Source organism: Chiroxiphia lanceolata, chromosome 19 (assembly GCF_009829145.1).
Source record: "Chiroxiphia lanceolata isolate bChiLan1 chromosome 19, bChiLan1.pri, whole genome shotgun sequence".
Classification (NCBI taxonomy): Eukaryota; Metazoa; Chordata; class Aves; order Passeriformes; family Pipridae; genus Chiroxiphia; species Chiroxiphia lanceolata.
The window spans coordinates 4,946,067-4,967,408 of record NC_045655.1 but is presented as its reverse complement, the minus strand read 5'-3'; the positions used below and the strand labels follow the sequence as shown (position 1 = coordinate 4,967,408).

The following is a 21,342-nucleotide window of genomic DNA, read 5'->3' as shown; positions in this document are numbered from 1 at the left end:
CATCTCCACAGAGCTGCTTTTCCAGCCGGTCGGCCCCGGCCTGTGCTGCAGTCTGGGGTTATCCCTTCCCAGGTGCAGGACCCTGCACTTGCCTTTGTTGAACTTCAGACAGTTCTTCTCTGCTCACCTATCCCACCTGTCGAGGTGTCCCCTTTCAAATTTTCAAGTTTAAAGCTCTCCCAATGAGCCCTGATAACTCCTGGGCTAAGATCCCTTTTCCCCTTTGAGGCCTCTGTTTGTTTAAACTTTTTTACTGCGGGCAGCAGAGGTAAAATGTGGTGATTTGTCATTTACTTCAATCAATTCTGCATTTCCCTCCCCTGTCTTTTTGGCCAGCACTAAAGTGTAGCTGATTTAGCTGAACGCTCCAATCCTGACCTGGAGGCCCCACAGAATGGACAAAAGATGTTAAGAGGAGAAAGCAGCCATTTGGTTGGTCTGATCCTCTGCCAATTTAGCTGATGTGCTAACAGAGATCGTCACAACCTAAAGATCAATTGATCTTAAATGTATTGTTTAGAAATACTGTGAAGTAAAAGATTAAGGGTATCACTTCCATCCCTGCAATTGTTCAAGGCCAGGTTGGATGAGGTTTGGAACAACCTGGTCTAGTGGAAGGTGTCCCTGCCCCATGGCAGGGGGATGGAACGAGATGGGCTTTAAGGTCCCTTCCAACCCAAACCAGTCTGTGATTCCATGATTCCATAATTCTGTGTAATTGCTAAACCCAAAAGCTTTTCCTTGAGACAAAGCAGGGAAAGATTATGAAGACTCTCTGCTCTCCTGAGTCACCGAGACAAGGAAAGGCAGAAGCAACAGCACCGAGAGTGTGTGTTGGTGGCACTGAAGTCCGGAGTTTCTCCAAGGTGGGATTCATTTGCCCTTTGGAAACGACTATGTGTGTTTGAGTTCAGCTAAATAAAGTTTTATTCGATAACTTTCTAAGCCCCTTTTTTTTTTCTTTTTAATCTTGCCAGATCTTATTTAGTTGATAGAGATCACAGTTCTTAAAAACGTAGTACAAATCTTTTTATTTTAAGAACTGGGAGCTTTTCACCATTTTAAGTAGGGGAGAAAAAAAAAGTGCTTTCCTAAAACTGCATTTCCCATAGTGCACAAGGGCTCTCAGGGCCGGGTCAGCTGATCGAGAGGGTGAAATGTGCATTATTTCCTGTCCAGTGCATGGAAATGACTCGTGTGTGCCAATGGCTCATCTTTCCTTCGTCAGGTGATTGAAGGGCCGTGGACCAGATTCTGATTTCGACAATGGCAAGAAGCTGAGCTGATTAACCTGCTCGATATTGGGAAAACTGCTTCGTGTGTGGGAAGATGATGTCATGAAATAACACGCTGCAGGCAGCTCTGTTAACTTAATGGGAACAGGTAGAGGAAATCTTGGTCTTTATATTTTGTACTAGACCTTTCTATTTTTTTTTCCAAGCTACCAATTTTGCTGTACATTATTTCAGTTACTAGATTTCTTAATTAATTGAAGGTTCTTTTCTAGCAGCTCAGAAGTAGTCCTAAGTAATCATAATTTTCAAACCTTTTTTTTAATTCTTTTTTGCCTTCTTTTTTTTTTAACAGAGGTTAAGAGGAAACTTTTAAAAGAAAAAAAAAGTTTTTCCAGACTGAAGCTGAGGACTTGGCGAGAAAACACAAAATGTCTTCTGAAGGAAAAAAACTTTTCAATATCATTATTTTGGGAGTCTCTTTTATGTTTATATTCACTGCTTTCCAGACATGTGGAAATATTGCGGTAGGTGTGAATTTCTAAATGTTTCTCTTACAGTTATTTATCCTGTCTTGTCGTTTGTCTACTGTAATCTTGTTTTACTTGTGATTTTCTAATGTGCGAGATAGTTTGGCATTTTGTCTTCCTTTGGTTTAGTATTAAGTAGATTAACTTGATTAACCAAATAATTAAGCAGCTTTTTTCTTTAAGATAGCATAGCTACACATATAACTGTGCCAGAGTGCTTGGAAAACAGAAAATTAATCTTATCAAATGTCTGAACTTTAAAATAGTGTCTGCTTTGACACTTGCAATATTGAACAGCTGAATTACATTGAATCTTCCATAGTCTATATTCCATATTCTGTATAGTCCCTTTCAAGATATTTGCTGAAGTTATTATTACCCACACAATTATCAACTGTTTTTTCCTAATCTAACATATTTTTCCGTTCTGACAAATTTGATATTGAGGGGGAGTATGGGGATAACACCTGACAAATAGTCAGACTTGCACAATTGCTAAACTGCCAAGTCACCTTCCAGCTGAAGAAGTTATTTACTGCTTTAGTATCGTGTATCTTTGTCTGCAGAAGCAAAATTGAGCATAACATAATCCAAATTTACTGTTACTACTTAAATTTTTAGACTCCTCCTACTAAGAGACATAGCCCTTTAACTTCCTGAGTGTTGACATTGCTTTCAGTTCTGTGCCTGAAGGCAGTTAGATTCCAACATCCTTCTTGAGCCTCCAGGTCTTACAGCTCTTTTCTTGCGTGGAAGAAGAATCCTTTCTGGGTTCAGACACATAAATGTCCTTCACTACAATATAAATAACTACCTGGGATAGTTTTGGTAAGTCATAGTGCAGTGTGATACTGTGTGTGAGCACATAAGTACAGGCCAGTGATCTTAGAAGTTCTGTGATGAATTCAGCACCTCACTGAATTGGACTTTGTGATCATGCAATCATGTAGTTTATTGTCATAAAAGTCTTTAGAAGTTACTTTCAACCAGATCTGCCTGCCAGTCCCGCTAATTACATGGTCTCATGATCACTAGAGCTGATTCAAGGGGAAAAAAAAAGGAACAGAGAAATAACGTGAAGCCAGAAAGAATGGAAACTCTGACTAGAAATTCATAGTTAGGTCAAGTTGAGAGTATTTTGAAACTTCTCCTTTTCCCCTCCGCTTATTAAATGAAGATAGTCATAACATATCTACCTAAGAGAGGTCTTTAGTGAAACAACAGTTCTGTGAAGTATTTTAAGGTCTCTGGTGAAATAATGATTTAATAGTAGAGTACCAATTACTGCTTCACACATAGATGTTTCCCTGCCAAATATCTCCTGCATCTTTGTTGTGGAGGGGGTGTGAGTTGTAGCTAACATTTTAAATTCTTTTAAGTACTTTGTAGAGTCTATTAATGATTAAGTCTGATGTTTGTTATTGACTTCAAACTGATGCAAGTGTTCTCAAACTACAAGACAGATTCTGACATATTACAGTTTGTGGTTTTCTCCTCACAGCAAACTGTTATCACAAATTTAAACAACACGGACTTCCATGGCAGTGGCTACACAAGGTAATTTACACAGATTGTAAATTATTACTTATTACTTTGCTCCTTGCAGGGTGAAGCTGGTTACAGGTTCATCCAGTAGAGATACACTCTCAAGAGATTGGAGTGTTCTGCTGACTTCACAATTTATTGACATACTTAAAGCACTTTAAATAAAACAGGCTTCTCACAGCCCCGCTCTGAATTATTTCTAGCTGAACTACATATCTGGTTTGCATGTTTTCTCTGTAGAGAGAAAAACCACCATCATCTCATTCTCAGCATTTTGTCTTAGGAGACGAAGAAGCTGGAAGTTTAAAAATAAAAAAAGCCTGCTAACTCAGGCCTTGGTTGTTTGCCCTTGTACACCTGTGTGTTTGTGTAGAACAGGTGGTGTGGATCAGCTCCCAGGAAACACTGCAATGTAAATGTGAAAGGAGCAGTCAGAGAGACAGAAGCAAAGCCACAAAAAGCCATTCTCTTTGTTGCACTGGCACAGCCAAACTTGCCAAGCATGATCAGGAGCCTCTTGTATGCCAAATTAATTCTGTCATGTAGAAAAACCTGATTGCTGCTTTGAAGGGTTTGCTATCTTAGTTTAAACAGAAAATACAACTGGCACAAAATATATCTATAGAATTTCTGTGGTGTATTTGGCAGAAAATGAAAACCTCACTCCTGGACAAATGAGGCTCTGGAACATTCTCCTCTAGAAGTACAGGGTACAAAACACAGTAACTGTTGTTAAGGCAATTTGACAAATGCATGTTTTAAATTACCAGACATGCTTGCCTGCAATAGTTTGGGACTCTACTCAGCAATCCAGGAAACACTGTGCACTCCTGTATGCCCACATGGAGTACAGTGGGTGAAGGGAACAGGAGAAAGGGAGGAAATGTCTGAACATGGAAGTTTTATGGAGTTACTTGAGTTGTGTATGTGCTTAACTGGATATTTTGAAATCCACTGATCACTCTTAAATCAGTTGCAGTGATACCCTATATTTTAAGTACTTAATCATCTTTGTTGTTTATTTATGCAGCATGTCCATTATTTATGGAGTATTATCTGCATCAAATCTTATATCACCTTCAGTGGTTGCAATAGTAGGACCTCAGTTCTGCATGGTTGTTAGTGGCATATTTTATAGGTAAGTCTTAATTTTGAATTTTTAGCTGCTTCCTTTAAAATATTTAATTTTTTTTCTTAGGCCTAATGCTACTGTGTCATACATGAAATTGTACTGGCTAAGAAAAGCATCTCACAGAGGTACTGTAGATCTGTAACTGCAGAGTACTTCAGCCTACTGGAAACAGCACATTTTCTTCCACAGCACTTGCAGACTTTGCAGACTGTGGAGTTCAGGTTGTGGTCTCAGATTAATGACTACATAAAAAACCTCCATGTGCTTAGTAGGGTAAGATTTTTCACATACAACCTCACCTGTTTTCCAACGTCTCTTAGGAGAGAATAGTTGATTTAGAAGCAGATCAGTGTCTGATTGTTAAAGTGCACTGTCCACTTTAAGTTTGTATTCAATAAACTGATTTGTTCTATTCTAGCCTATACATTGCAGTCTTTATCCAACCTACTACATGGGCTTTCTACACTGCTTCTGTTTTTATTGGCATTGCAGCTGCTGGTAAGCACTGTTCTTATTCTGCTGACTATTTTTTATGATGTTTGAATATACCTCTAAAATATTTTTATTTCCTGAGCAATATATTCTGTCTATTCCAGTCCTCTGGACAGCACAGGGAAATTGCTTGACTGTAAATTCTGATGAAAACACCATTGGAAGGAACAGTGGAGTGTTTTGGGCACTTCTACAGTCCAGGTAAGGTTTATTTATTAATCTTATTTTTTTTGGTTGTGTACACATTCTACTTTTTACATCTTTTTGTAAGTGGGAGACTGCATCCAAAAATACTCCAGTGGTACCTTGCAGTCAGTGAACTGAGCACTTCTACTGCTGTTGTGCATTACAGAGCAGTGAGTGAAAGCTGGATATTGGAAGTCTCTGCTCTTGAGGTGCTGAAAAGATCCATTTCTGTTAGGAGAGTGTTTGACACCTGTAACAGCAGTCCTGTTGATTGTGGAGAGCTGTGTTAATTTGTGTCAGGTTCCTGAGTTCACTAATGAGCCCTAATGGTCCTGAGCAGCCTCACCTGGCACCTCCACCACACCCTTCCCATGGGCTCAGGAGCCCTATTTAAACTCAGCCTTGGGGCTTTGGCTCCTCTGGAGCTGGGATGGATGAGTGGGGGTATTCAGCTCAGTTGTACTCAAGCCTGTGCCTTGGTGAGACTAAAGAGGGTTGGTTTGAAACAGATGAAGTGCTTCTTTGTGCAATGGGTGACTAAACTTCTGGAACTGGCTGCCACAGGAGGGTGTAGAGTTGGATGGTGTCAGCAAGGTCAAAAAGGAATCAAGCAAATTCATGGGAGACAGGTGCGCAAGTGGTTCCTGAAGAGGGATCCTTTTTACCCACCCCACTGTGATAGAGCAGTTCTGGATATTGGGAAGTAACAAGGGAAATGAATTGCAGGAATGCTTAGGCTGGTGAGCCTGCACTAGGTGGCATTGCTAATGCTGCTGTGGGCACAGAATCCTGGACTGTAAAACACCAGCCAGAACCAGTGGCATGCTGGTTCTGTTCCTTAAGCTTTCTCTTCCAGAGTTAACATACTGGTATGTTACCAGAATAGCAATTTCCACAAACCCAACCTTGATCTTACTACAAAAAAATGCACCTCTTGGTTGTTCTTTTTGTTCACAGCTTGTTTTTTGGAAACCTCTATATATACTTTGCCTGGCGAGGAAAAACTCACATATCAGGTGAGTACTGATTGTTGATGTGGGAAGCCATCCTTCAAAATGTGGTAGCATGAATAAACAGATGAAATGATGATCTAGAAAGTGGCACAAAGCTTATACAATAGCAGACATTTCTTTCCCTCAGTTTATTGTTAGATAGTCTCTTTTTGGAACATGGTTTTGATTCAGTGTTTCTTGGCACTCACAGCCATACTATGTATGTTGTTTTCCTGCCTGAAATGCACTTTGAGTACCTTCTTTTAGGGTATTGTGTATGGAATTCTTCAGAAGGCAAGTTGAGAATGAGATTTTGCTCAATAGCCACTCTGGGATTTTCCCTGTGCAGGCACACTTAGGCCAAAACACACCTATTTGGGAGGAAAGCTATTCTGCCTGTATGTTTAATATTATACATGCTATCCCATTCTAAAGGAAGTTCCTTGTGTAGGGTGTCCTTCTAAATCATATTGGAGAAATATGAAATAAAGGCAAACCATCCCAGTTTGCTTCATTGTGCTGGCACAAAGCAGTGAGGGAAGACAGAAGCTGAGATGTTCAGCTGGGCTGAGAAGGGGCTGCTGCTGTCCAGACTGGCAGCATTGCTGGCAGAGGGAATAAAGAACTCTCTTTCTTTCTTGGCTTAGTTTATGAAGACTAACTTCCTAATGAGATTGTAATTAATACTCTAGTTTTTCCATTTGTTATTGTGCTAGACTGGTAAAGAGCAATAATTGGGGAACAGAGGTCTTAAGTAATACTGTTAAGAAGCTGGACAGTGGTTGAGACTCAGTGTTTTTAAAGCAGAGATTTCTGGCAACTGTTTAAGCCAGGCAAGGTATGTGTGGGTATTCACTAAGAAAATTGCAGTGGTGAAAATAGAGCAAAGGCTAAGATTTTAATTACCAAAGATGAGCACTTCTAGGAGATTTTAATTACCAATGATGAGCACTTCTAGGAAAACAATGTTCTGTAAACAAGGAACTTTGATTGTCCTGTTCTATAATGACTGAGAATTTTCCTTACTGTAGTCCTAAAGTAAAATATCTACTAGAATAGTCAATTCTTTTAACCTTTAACAGATGAGGATGCTTCTGCTCTAGTCAATCATCAAAATGTTGGCTTTAAAATTATGTTTATTAGGCTTCAGAAATACTGCCCTGTTGAGATGAACAGTCCACTTCTTTCTTATGTTAGATCCATCTTTTCAGGTTCTCCTGAAAAGTAGCACAGTAGTGCAGCAAAGGTTAATTTTACAGGTCATCCTCTGCATTCCTTCACCTTTAGGACAAAGGTTTAAGTATTATTGAAAGTATTGGAAACACTTTGAACCTGGAGGCCCTGAAATTCTGTGCATTCTAAATTCCATTGCTCTTGCTAACCACAGAATAGGGCAATTAACTACAAAGCAGTTCTGCTGTTACATTTTCCTCCATCTTTAAATGTCTAGGGATTCCTCTTTGTTGAAAAAATTGATATCAAAAGTTTTAATAGCATTTAAAAATCAATTCTTCCTTTTACTACCTATATGCAAATACTACAGACTGTTCAAGGTGTGAAGGACTTCCTCTTTTTGATCTGTAATCACACACAAGTTATTTTTTGATCAATTTTGCATTTGCCAACTAAGCTAAAGGGGAAACAAATACAAACACAGGCAATATCTTCAGAGCCATATAGTAGTTAAATCACAAAAAAAAAAAAAAGCTGTTTCTTGGCTTTTTCCCCCTGCTTAATATTGGTAAATGGGAGTAACTTCTGTATTAAATGTGTCTGTGCCAAACAAGTTGGCTGGTGCAGCAGAGCTGGTGCACAGGGCAGCAGTTGCCTCCCTGCAGCTGCTGTGGCAGTTACTGAGGTTTTGGTGGTTTTAAGGCCTTTGTAGTTTCAGAGCCCCCCAGTTTATGATGTCACAGTGCTGCTATTTCTGATGCTGGTAAAGAGCTTTTTGTTTTTGAGAGATCTGAAGGGCTTTAGGTTGTTTATGTCCACTCTGAATTATGTAAGTCTTCAAAGATGTGCTCTCTTCTGCTAATAATTGATGCACTTCCTTTAATTGGCTCCTGCCTGGTCATAGCCTTTGGGTGGCAGAAAATGCGAGGGACACTTTAATATGCTGATGCTTTGTTAGCATCATAAAACTGAGACAGCAGCTGGGTACCTTTTGCTGCACGTTGAAGGTAAGCTAGAAAATGGGTGTGTTAAACACTGTAGTATGTCTGTGTTAGTTGTTTGAAGGCAGTTGAATTGGTTTGATTTGCTTTCTGCACATCTGCTTACGACTCCCGTTTGTTTTCCCGCAGAGAGCGATCGCAGAACTGTCTTCATTGCTCTGACTGTTATCAGTCTTGTGGGCACAGTTCTGTTCTTTCTGATTAGGAAACAAGAGGACACAAAAGCTCCAGGGGATGAAGATTCTACTAATGAAATCCTGGGGGAGAGCTCGTAAGTGCTTACGGCAATAACATGTTGTCACATCTCCTTGTTTGTGCTCCTGCTCCGCAGTGGGACGCTGTGCAATGACTTCCCCCTCTGTGCTGGAGACATGAATGTTATCAACAACCTGTAGAATGTACAGAGTTATTAGAAAACTGTCTGTTCTTTAACAAGTGAGAATTATTGTTCTTTAGATGGCATGTTCTCAAGGGTGCAGTACTGCACATTAAGTTTTTCCTTTAATAAGTAAGTGCCTTGAGAAAGATACCTTTCACTTCTCAGCTGATTATTGTTAAACATTTATCTGCCTTTCATAGTTTGTCTTGCCCTCATCAGCCCATTTTAAAGTCTGGAATAAACAGAAATTACTCCTTTTTTATGGGTTCTTTGACAAACTGGAACATGTTTTTCCTGTCTTCTCTAAATGTATACATGCCACCCTAATAAATACATTAAAAATGACAAGTATGCAGACAGATCCTGTGGAGTTCTGCCTGAGGCATCAGCTTAAATATTTTGCTTTATTTAAAGAACAAGGCAAAAGTTAGAAAAACATCAATAAGTATGCCCATGGAAAAAAATGTTAGAAGCTAAAAATGCTCAGAAGAAAGATTCTGTTAAGCAGGCATTGAGTAGTGCAGAAAGCAAATAAATTTTGTGGTTAGTAGTTTAGATCTCAGACCCTTTTAAGGATATATTGGTATATTCCAGTGCTGGGCTAGAAAATGTACAGAAGGTTTAAAAAAATGAAGGTGCCTTCCAGCACAGAAGTACTGTGTGGTTATTCTTTCTCCATTTTGACCAAGTCATTTGTTTACCCAGGTCTGCACGAAACAAAATGATGAGAGCAGTGGCTGCCTTCAGTAAGTACATTTCCACATAAAATACTGGCATCTACTTCCCAGCTGTCCATGGTTCTGCTGATAATGTGGTCATGGACAAATCACTTGGAACAAAAATTTGTGAACAAGTAATGTTTTGAGAGTGTATTTCAGTTATTCTGCTTTGAATATGGACCTTCAGGGCTGGTCTGCTTGGAAAAAGGACTCCCAGATGGCAGTGGGTTCCAGCCCAGGGATGACAGGTCACACAGGGACACAGGACTGAGTTCTGAGCCTGACAGAAATTCAGATGTCTCTGTGAGCATCTTGTGAATTTGAACCTATCCAAAATGGAGCTTTGGAAGTGGAAAAGCTTGGGAACCACTGAACTAATGTGGGGAGATTAGTGTGGATGTGGGGTTGGTGTGAGCTGGCTCCGTGCACTTCAGCAAAGCTCCTTTCAGGTGACCATGTGACCAACAAAGCTTGACTGAAAGCAAAATAAGAGAGGTGACTTCACTTCAGTCATGTACTGGTATAGTCCAGGAAAGATCTGAAGTGTTCCTTTGATGTAGTTTCAGATCCAAGCTGCTTTTCAACAGCTTTCTTCTATAGACAAACACAAAAAGAACAGATCACCACGGGGAAAAGCCACTGTGTGAAAGATTAAAAAAACAAAAACCAACAAACATAACAAGATAAAAAGTTACAGGTTGTTTTGTTTTGTCACAGGTTGATACCAGTTAACAATTTAGAACTAGAGCATCTGTAGTTTCCTTTGAAGTTTGATGTGTTCTGCCTGTGACTGTTAAGTTTGTTTGGAGAATGTGGGGATGTTCAGTGAGGATTTATTTCAGGAGACAATTGCTGTGAGCTCGGAGAGAATACAGAAATACAATGAGCAGAAAATTGCCTGTTAATTGGAAACTGTATCTTCTCTTTAATGTTTCCCCAGTTGCATTTCTTACAAAAATGACTTTTGGATGACACAGTTCTTCTAGATGGCATGTCAGGGTTGGTTTATTTAGCACTCTCATTACTGTAATAAACAGTAAATAAAATTATAATGTACAGTTTATATAATTCTAACCTATTTTCGTTTTAAGCAGAGAGCAAAAGAAAGTGTAGATTATTTTAGTAGTATTATCAGAAGTTAATCTAATTTCCATTGTTGTTTCTTTACAGAGAAATCTATTACACTGAGCTTCACCAAAGAGATGATGCTTCTCAGTGTCACAACAGCCTACACAGGTATGAAGCCATCAGTGTATCATGGCTGGAATTTCAGGGAAAATTTACATAGCTGGCTTTTATGTGATTTGATATTACACTACCAGTAGTCCATAGATTGTTTAATACAATTGTATTAAAATAATGTTTGTACATCACACCTTCATTAAGATGTGGGAGATTGCTGGTGGCCTTCATTTTAGTCTTGGTTTTATTGGGAACAAGCTTAGCCATTTTCAACCATTTTTGTAATTAGTATTTGCTGTGGCAAGGGTCTTCCTTCTTTTTAGCAACTTTTAATTAAACTTGGTCTGCTGTTATTAGACCAAGGTATGAGTTGTAAATGAAAAATGAAGTTATTTTTGCCATAAACTAAAGCAATTCTTCTGCAAAAATACCATCAAATGTTCAAAAATGTTTCTGAGATCCTTGAATAGATTTTTGTGGGGTTTCTTGCTCCTTATTTGGCTTCAGGTATAGTTTTGTTCACGATCAAATTAAGTTTTTGGAGGAATAAATGCGTTTTCAGAACCTCAGCTCTGAGTCACCATTATGAAAAATTGTCAGGTCTTGTAGGTGAAAAGAAAAACTTAGATGTGAACCAACTATAAACAGTGCCCAAACATCTGCTGAAGTTTCCAGTCAGCTCCTGGAGGAGAAATAGCAACAGCAGCTCTGGAGTTGGGTTGCTCCAACCACTGATCTGAGTTACAAGTTACTTCACACAGTTGTGTTAAGCCAGATTAACTCACTTGAGTTCCTCTTGGGTGTTTAGTGCAGAGGGAATGTGGAGCAGGATGACAAAGGAAGGGAGTCAGTCAGGTTTTCCTGGAGTATTCTGCAATTCAGTTCTACAGGTGGCATAAAAATAAATCACTCCAGATTGGGGGAAAAAATGGCTGCTGCCATCTGGTGGCTCAATATTGCCAATATTGCCGCTTTTGTAGCAAAATACAAAACTCCCATAAGGCCAACAAAGGCTTTTATTCCAGAATTGATGGTTGGGTTCAGAACTGCTTCAAGTCCACCTGAATTTTGAAGCTGTTCAGTCATCTGCTGCCTTGGGTGGCCTGGAATGCAGGACAGGAGATGCTGGGCCATCATTTTCCTGTAGCAAAAGGCAAAGGAGATAAATTAGAAACAGTTTTATTTTGAGCTGTTTTGCTCTGTTTAGGCAGAACACTTTGCATTGTTTTAAATACACTCCTTTTATTAAGGAGCTGGTATTTTTATACTGATGGTTGCTTACAGTCATGTTAGTGGGACTCTGCTGTGTCACCTTCCCTCACATTAATGGCAATGGAAAAAAGAAAGGATTTTAAACAAATAGCAGTAGTTCTTTCTCAGTTTAAATTATGTATGTGTAGAAAAGACAATTTTAAGAATCTTAGAATCTTAGTTTTTGGGGATGCAGGGTCTTTCTTAGGAATGTCATAACTTGGGGGGGGAGGAATCTTATACTGAAATTGTGCTTTATCTCTTCAGTCACCTGAAGTGTTATTTCACGTGGCACTTCTCATTTGGATGGAATTCCAAAGTTCTTGAAAAGTAGAAATATAAACTGTTTATAGGGATTGTGTCAACAGCAGTGGGTACTGAACCCGAGTGCAATTAGTGCAACTGTTTTTTCTAATGTGGTTTTTGTAAACTGGCATTGGAGAATATAATAATCACATAGTTTAAAATTCCCTGTTTGCTTCTATTACACAGACTTCATTTAAGTTTATTATTTGAAAGATACCTGAGGGGAAAAGAGCCTTTAGACATAAAGAATTTTTTCAGGACTTTCATAATAGTTTCATCGGTCAATTCTGTTTGGCTTCCTTCAAAGGTTTGGAGGTTAACATTCTTTTCTGGAGTGTATGGAACTGCATTGGTGCTGTGAATAGATTTGGCAGTGAAGAGAAAAGCCTAATTGGCCTCTATGGTATTTTTATCGGTGTTGGAGAATCTTGGGTGAGTCCTAATTTTTCTACCTTTTGACAAAAAAAGAAAGGATTAGAGTGATGTAATTATTCAAAATGGTGTTTTTGTGTTAACTGAATAGGTATTTCAAGCTTCCAGCAATGATTATGTGAACAAAAATGAAATAGGAGAAATGTAACTGGCAATGTGGTTCCTCATTGCACTATGAATTATACCTTGCACTGTGTAAAGTGGGTGTAGACCAGCATGTGAAACACTGCTGCCTATGAATCCTAACATTCTGCATTCTATTTGGATTAGTTGTGGAGAAATACACAAGACTCAAATGCAGTGTATTAGGAGTTGACACCATTTTGCTATTAACTGTTGTTTTTAATAATATTATGTTTACATTTTTACTTACTGAGCGATATAGTAAATTCTAATTTTTTTAATAAATTGCTGAATTAAGGATTTCTTGTTTTAGAAAATGAACTTGTGTTAAATAAGATGTGATATTTAAATAAAATTGGATACAGGGAAGGTTCATGAAGTAAATATTTCTCTTTTTTTCTGTAAACTCAAGAACTATGGTGTTTAACAAAAAACCCACTGTCTGTTCATCAGCAGCTTAGGTCCAGAGAGTTGCAGGCTTTTGCAATTAGGAGCTAAGCACAAGGTTGTCCATTTTCACTTAGTACTGTTGCAGTACTGGAGTAAAGTACTTGTTAAAAGGTGAAGTGTTTTCATCAGCAACCATCTGATAAATCTCCTGCCCCCATTTCTCAGACACCTGTAACAACCCTGAGCTCATCTCATGTGGCAAACGGGGCTGGGAGATGCTTGGGGCTGTTTTCATGTTTGACCTTTCAGCTATCCAGTATGGGCATATTTATAATTCCAGCTGTGAGTATTTACAGTTATGTTCTGTTCTTTAAATCTTCAGTTCTGATTCAGTTATCCAATCTTTTCTGCTCCTGCAGGTGGAGGAATCTTTGGTTTGCTGAGCAAGAACAGTCGCTTTGGCAGGAACCCAGTGGTGATGCTGGGCATCCTTGTCCACTTCATAGCCTTTTATTTAATTTTTTTCAACATGCCAAATGATGCCCCTATTGCTCCCATGGAAGGAACAGATCAAGTTGCTTATATGATTCCAAGGTATGTGAGCTTTCTCCTTTGGCTGCTTGTATATAAACAGCTTGCTTCTCCACAGAAAATCCCTTGAAGTTGTTTTTCTGTGTAGGGACTAACTCCACAGAAGAAGCTTTCAGGAAATTGGCTTTTATTAAAGAGAGGCATTCTACCAGTCTGCACCCAATTTAGGAACTTAAATAGCATAAGAATAAAAAGCCTGAGGATGATTGGCAGCAGTTCTGTCACTCGACAGCTGATGTTTGACATGCAGCACAATAGTGAGACCAGCAGCTATTGTAGTAGGTGTTAAGAAGTCAGTCTACCTTGGGCTCAGTTCTACTACATCAGGGAGCCCCAACCTTGCACTGTTGCACCCATTTCCAAAGTCTTTCTATGCTTATTACCAAATTCTTATTGAATTAACTGAAGCCATGCTATGCCTGTCTCTTATAATAATTGGGGAAGAATATGGGGAACTTTATTATCTCACCATTGCAACTGTCTTTTGGGTTTTATTCTTGCCAATTTGTGTGAAAATACAACGTTTTCAGTTTGTGCAGACCCAGTGACTAACTTGGAATTCTAAGCATTTGTGCCTGTGCAGATGACTGGTCTTAGCTGGGGTATTTTTCTGCAAAATGAATTGGTATTTCTCTAATATTCCTGCAGCTCAAGAATGCACCATGTGTCTCAGCTTTTAATCACTGCTCTGTGGGGTTTGTGGCTCCAAGCACCAAAATGAGTTCTTTTCCTGATTCTCATTCAGTGTGAATTGACTGCAGGTAACAGTAACAGAAGCCTTAGCATTCCAGAAAGTAAAAGCTGATGAAACTATTCTTTTTGCCAAGCCAGGCATTCCCTTCTTTTCCGTGAAATTAAAAGTTTGATACCTTTCCATTCTCAAGTTCCAAATAAATCTGCCAAAACTAGTTTGTAGATGTGTGAGCTGTTTGAACAAATGGCTTTTAAACTGGATTCACTTTCTCCTTCAGCAAAGAGGTGGCCATGCTCTGCAGCTTCCTGCTGGGGCTGGGGACAGCTGCTTCAACACCCAGCTCCTCAGTATTTTAGGATTCCATATTCAGAAGACAGTGCTCCTGCCTTTGCCATCTTAAGTTTGTTCAGGTAAATTAACAATCTTTCAAAATGTTTTGAACTGTTGGGATGTTACTGAAATGCTGGTTGGCCTTTTAACGAGCTGAGAAAAATTATGTTTCTGCAAATTATTTCATCCTCATTTTGGTGTAAAGTAGTTTGTGATGCTGGAAATAGTTCCTGGACTGTGATCTTAAAGCTTTGGCTGTGTTGTTTCTAGACAAACTGGTTTGAAGTACCGAGAGCTGCACTTGCAGTGCTCCAAACACTTTTGAGTTTGGTGTTTACTTTCTACAGTGAACACTGTTTAAATAACAAGTGAAAACTAAATCTGTTGTGTAGCACATCAGGCATATGTTGAGGTATAATGAAGCCTTAAGATTGCCTATCTCCTACAGCAGGATTCTGCTGAGAGCTGCATATTAAACTCCTGTCAGTTGATAATCCTCATGTAGTAACATCAGCCTGGAAATCTCCACTGCTAATCTTTTTTTACTTGGTGTTTTTTTTTTTCTCTTCAGTCCATCTGTGCTGCAGTTGCCTATTTCTACAGCAACTACTTCCTTCTGCAGTGGCAGCTCCTGATCATGGTGATCGTGGGATTCTTTGGAACAATCACCTCTTCGCAGTGGAGTGGGAAGCAGCAGCAGCCTGGCTGCCCGTGGCTCAGACTACAGCAGCATTTGATCCTGATAGAACCATGGCTGGTCTGATTTAAGGAACGCACAGGCATGTTTTCTGGGAAGTGATGTGAAAAGTGGAAAGGTCAAGCTGCTTGCAGAGGTTGAGGTGGAGGAAGCTGCTACTAAATCGCCACCAGTCCAACGGGATTGAAACAGGAGGGAAAAAAATGCCAAATTTGAAAGGCTTTTTTTTTTTTTGCTTTACTCCAACCAGCATGTATAAAGTGTTCTTAAAAACTGATATTAGCATGGAAAGATGTATAGATCTGTGTATTGAACCATTCTGCCTGAGATGTACCTTTCAGAATGTATTGCCTCATTTCACTCTAGCCATGCACTACAGGATTAGTTTTTTTTTGCCCCCTAATTATTTTTCCTATACACTAGTTCTGCGACACACATGAGTTCTGGTATTGAATGAGTGATGTTTTTAATAAAGTAGATTATTCACAGATTGTCTGCACACTGAGAAATCAATTTGGCATGACTTTTCAACAATTAGATATGCTCAGTATTTCCATGGGAAATGTTGCCTTTTTTGTATCACTCAGCTCTTGTTTCCCAACAATTTGTTTTCATCTCTTTCATGTGCTAAGTTTCAGATCCGTGGGGGTTTTTGTTGTTTGTTTTTTTTTTGTTTCATGCTTTTTCGTTTTTGTTTGTTTGTTTTTGTAAGAAAATGAATCAGGTTATAGTGTGGCATGAGATTTTTACAAGAATTAAAGATAATTACCTTTAGCCATCTTAAGGATGATCCCAAGGCCTGTGAATTATTGAGAATTGAAACAGCCTCGCGTGGCTCAGTATCTCAGAATTGAACTGTGTTGGGAAAGGTGCTGAAACTTCCTCAGGGCTGTGCAATATGAAGGACCACAATCCATGGCTTCCCTCACGACTCCCAAATAGTTCTTTTGAGTTCAGTGAGTTTTTAATCATAAAATTGATGAAAATCTGTGTGGAGGCATTGTCTGAGATAACTTCAAAAAGTACCAATAGACTCAAGAATGTGATGGTCAGAATATCTTGCAGTGTTTATTCTTCTGCATAGCTGAAACACCTGAAATGCTTGTCCTAAGTTGCCTTTATTCAGTGTATTTTGGGAAGATTGTAATGTAACTTACTCACCAAATAAACAAGGTTACATATACGTAACTAATTTTATCCAAAACTGTTATAAGTTGATAAAACAGGCAGTGAATGCAGCTCACCTTGACTTTGTCTGCATGGCTCTGTAGTACTTGCAGTGATGTTTCTGTCTGGTGGGCAATAAGATGCACCTGAGAGCAGGGGTGTAACACTGAGAAGGCGTTTTTAGACACTCCGTGTAGCTATTTTTAGAAAAGTACCACTCACCAACCTTTTTTTATGCACAGTCAGGATGTTAATGTCTTTAAAGACAAGTTAAAGTCGACTCATTATGTGTCAGTAGCTCCCATGTGTCATAACTAGGTAGGTGTACCCAAGGTTAAACTTGGTGAGGGAGGGTGGCATCTCCTGTGACATTTGCTGTCACTTTTGCTCTCAAAGAGCAGTGACACAACTCCTGTGAAGCACAGAGTTGTGAAGCACAGCAAAACAGCCCAGGGGCATCATTTTACAGGGCTACAGAAAGGGATTTTTAAATTCACTGCAGGTTTTTTGCTGTGAGATCAGTAAGGTGTTAATGGGAGGACAGGAGGGCACCTGAACATCCAGCAAGCAAAAGAAATCTTTGAGGACAGGCAGGAGAGAAAGCCTTTGTGTATTCCTGGGAGATTCAATGAATGATGTAAAAGAGAATGAGACAGAACACACATCGAAGCAAGGGGTTGCTGAAGCCATTCCAATTTGTCAGGCAAATTGAAAAGGCATTCAGGATTGAATCAATATCTGATTAATGTGACCAGCAGCACAGTGAAGCCTCTCTCACCCACTCCTGTTATCCTGTAACTTGAAGAGTACTATTTTTAATATACTGAGCACTATAAAAGTATAGATTATAGGATGCTGCCAGTGATTAAAACTCTCTTGTTGCTACACATTTATATTTTCTCCAAAGTACCAAACAGGATAAATAGGGTCTTTTTCAGATAGGGAATTACTGACTTTTTTTTTTCCCTCTAAATGCTTTCTGGGACCTGTTTTTCCTTGTATATCAACAAGAGCAGAAAGACTTGAAAGTTCACAAGGGGCAGTTTTGTCTTACAGTGTATTTGGGGAAAAAATGATTCTTGGGTCTTGTGGTGATGAGTTATTAAATGCTTTTAAAACAATGTCATTTAATTGTAAGTAGGTTATGGCTCTCATGAGGTTGCTTTTCGAATTGATTCCTTTTAATTATGAACAACTGTGATGCTCATTTGCCATATAAATTATATAGACTATTTTATTAGAAATTAAAAAATTGCTAAGTTACTGTGGTTTCAAAAACCATTCTGAAGTCAACTTAAAGGGATAGTAATGAACTAGGAATGTGGGTTTTTAGTACCTTTGTGAATCTGATGCTTTACTTTTTTTTCCCCCTATTCCTTTTCTCCTTTCTGGCCTGACTCAGTATCAGGCAATGTTGGAAGGCTGCTCTGAACTATTTATTGGGTCATTAAAGGGAAGTATTGTTTTGTGACAGGTTTCACAGAATCATGAAATTCTAAAACTGTATCATGGATAACTATTCTTTTTTACTATTAACTGTTTTGTTTTTGACATTTGATCTGAAGAGACAGGTTTCAGTTATTCAAGCTGCTTTTCACTTATTCATGTTTCTTTGATTTGTCAAGAGGTGAAAAATCCTCTCAAATATACACAGTTGTTAGTTTGGTTGAAATCTTTGGTGCAGCAATATGAAAACAGGAATGCTGACATCCATTTATGATTCCATCTCTGAATCTGTTTATCAGCATTTACCAACCATGAGGCTGCACCCCCTTCATTTCACCTCAGTGGCCTTTTAATGTTAATCTGAACTGGGAGCTTACTGTTAAATTAAGTGGGATTTGAAAATAGTTTTTTTCCTGTATCTGTGGTATTGTGGCTTTGTTTTATATTAGTGATTTTATCTTTTTAAGCAAAATAACACATTTGTTTGGGTTTACTAAAAGACCTCTTTCCTCCCCCCCATTCTTTTAGGTTGTTACTAAGGTTTAATATCTTGACAGTCACACCCACAAGTTTTACAAACAAGTACTAAAGAGGAAATGAAAACTGATATTCTTGACATTGAGTGCCAAAGAAGCTGCTGAAAAAATAGTCTTTCATGAATGTCATATAAACATATCTGTATTTTTCTTTTGCCAGTGAGTTTTCATTTTGATACATGAATGTATGGAAAGAGAATTTCTACAACTGTAGTCCTTCTGTGTGTTAATTTCATTAGGTACAATTAATGTTGTCAGGTTGAGGTAAGGAAGAGAATGATGTATAAAATGTCATTTATAAATAATTCTAGTCTATAATTTTTGTGCAGATTGTGCTAAACTCAACAGGGATATAAAAAACCCCCAAACCCAGAGAACAACCAAAACCCTCCCCAAACCCCTAAGCTTTACCAAGGTCCCTATCTTAGCAGAAACCCTCCTGTGGTACAGTTATTAAAACTTTTAAACAAGCCTTCTGCTGATAAGTTTGTAGAATTTTTGTGACCATTTTAAAGTATACTGGAGAGAGAAGCTCCTGGTGGTGTTTGGTGTAACTTTATGAAAAAAATAAGTGTAGAAAACCATAAGTCAGTTAACCAGACAGATAAAGTCCCATTAGACTTTCTTTTAATTCCACAGGTTTGCTTCAGATGTGGAATGTGGTTCCTTGGAGTCCAGCCTAAGTGACAGAGGTGCCCTGGCAGCTGGCTCCTGAGTGGTAGGGGTGTATAAAGAGAACCCCAAAGTTTGTGTTTTAGGACAAAGATTAATTGTTTGCTGTTAGTGTAAACAGGAAACATGATGTTCCACATCGTGCTGGGAGACACAATATCCAACTTGGACTCAATTTGTGCAAGTGTGTTAGTTAAGACAGGACTTTACAATCACAACCATTAATTTTTCTCGGAAAACATGTTCTCAGGGACTTTGTCCACAGCACTGTTTTCCTTGGAAGTCTTCCAGCCCCACTAATGCAAATTGAATGGCAGCAGCAGTTGGTACCATGTTCTCCTTGATCCCTGGCTAACATGCAGGTAGAAATATTAAAAGATGGGAAAATTTAGAAGGAGCTGAAATTGGGAAGTTTGCTGCTTAACAAGGTCCTTGCCCTTCTGATATGACCAGGCTGGTTCAGAAGTGAGGTTGAGACTCCTGTAGTTTTCATGGATCAATTCAGAAAGGTGCCCTGATAAGTTTAACTCCAGAGGTTGTACCACAGAGAAGCACTAATGGGAGAGGGGGGGGAAATATCCTTGGAAGTGCAGTAGAGAGCAAATCTGGAAGTGAGAATTAGTCTCAGTGGGCACATGAAGAGGGTGCTTTGCTCAATTGAGTTTGGGCAGTGGCTCAATTTCTATTTAGTTCATAGTGTCTCTGTTAAGTTGGTTATTTCAGCTGGTGAGTGTGTTCCCCCAAGCCCTCCTTTTATTTACATTTTGACACTGGCCAGAAGTCCAAATGATTGAAACTTTTTTACCTTAATAAAAGGTGTCTTTGGGTTCGAATTGGTGGTAATAGAGAGCGGGCTCACGCAGTGATTATCCCTAATGAAAACTCTGTTTTCAACCGAGTGTACTGACTTTCTTTTCATGGTCACAGCCATGCAAATAAAAGTGAATTACAGACATTGTTTTTGTTAATAGGCTTGTTAAGCTGTCGGAATTGCTCCTGTCACTGTTTAAACAGTTATGCCAGAGGCTTTGGAAAAGGGAGACAGAGTCTGAACTGATGGCTCTTGTTAGTGCTTTATAAGGGCCTGCTTAGGAAAAGGGAAATGTTCGGTTTAGTGCTAAGTAGCCCTTAGGAACCGCTTAATTCTAGTCGTGGTGTAGACTAATTAAGTGTCTCAGGGAAATCAGGGTGGCCGCTTCAGCCTGTTTTCTTTCTCTGTTTGAAAGCCCATCTTAAGAAAACTGATGCTGCTGTTGAGAGGAGAATGTTTTAATCTTAGTTTGGGAGTTTTTGGGGTTTCTTTTCCAGTATCCTTTCCCCTGATTTAAGTTACATTTTTCTTAACTCAAGAGTTTTATGTCTGAAAGACTCCGCAATATGAATCAGAGTCGTGGAGTGCTTGGGTCCTGTTTGTCTAAAATTAAATGTAGATGTGGAGGGCCATTGTCCAGGCAGACACTGTGAGGATTCAGTCCAGGCTTTATCCTATGATTGAAGGGCATGGAGGGAGCAGCAGGGAACAGCTTTGCTGCCTCTCCTTTGTCTGGATAATACATGAAAGAATGCGATTGCAGAGGTGAGAATGCTGAGGGAAGGTAACAAGGAGGCCAGTACAGACTAATTCTTCCTGCCACACTTTTTCCCTCGAGATTCAGCAATTTGCAGATTTGTCAAATTCCACTGTGGTTCTGCTGGTGTGATCTTTGGATGGCCTTGGCATTCGGATTTCTGAGAGAAAGAATCTGTATTCAACACCTGACTGTACAGTCCTTTATGTGAACAAATAGAAAAGAACCTTGCAGGTTAACTTTTGCTGCACAGAGCCCTTTAAATCTTGGATAAAAGGACATTTAGGAGTTTGCACTTCAAAGTTAATCATGAGGGGGGAAAAAAAAAAATAGAAGTTTTATGCCTTAAATGAAAAAAAAATTAGTCATTCTGTCATATGAAAGGGAAATTGCTATTTAAGGTCACGTAGTGAAATTAGCTTCAATTAAGCATCTTTAGTAAATGTAGTGGTGACTGCTTATTGTCAGAGCCACTCATCTTGTAATGCCTGACCTGCAGAGTTTATGATTATTAATCTGTGTAAAAAACGCAAAACACCTAAAAGTCAACAGCCAATTACACAGATAATAACCTGT

At 39.0% G+C, this 21,342-nt stretch overlaps 1 protein-coding gene across 1 annotated transcript; it reads left to right on the top strand.

The window, feature by feature from the left end:
* Positions 1–1,146: 1,146 nt before the first annotated feature.
* MFSD11 (major facilitator superfamily domain containing 11) lies at positions 1,147–18,993 on the top strand. The gene is given in 17 exon segments (XM_032706801.1): positions 1,147–1,383; positions 1,588–1,759; positions 3,264–3,319; positions 4,338–4,445; positions 4,858–4,937; positions 5,036–5,132; positions 6,075–6,133; positions 8,413–8,554; positions 9,368–9,408; positions 10,552–10,624; positions 12,436–12,461; positions 12,464–12,556; positions 13,485–13,659; positions 14,628–14,662; positions 14,665–14,709; positions 14,712–14,754; positions 15,245–18,993. Coding segments are annotated over 16 exon segments (1,368 nt in total). The 5' UTR covers positions 1,147–1,383; positions 1,588–1,663; the 3' UTR covers positions 15,444–18,993.
* The last annotated feature ends 2,349 nt before the right edge of the window (positions 18,994–21,342 follow it).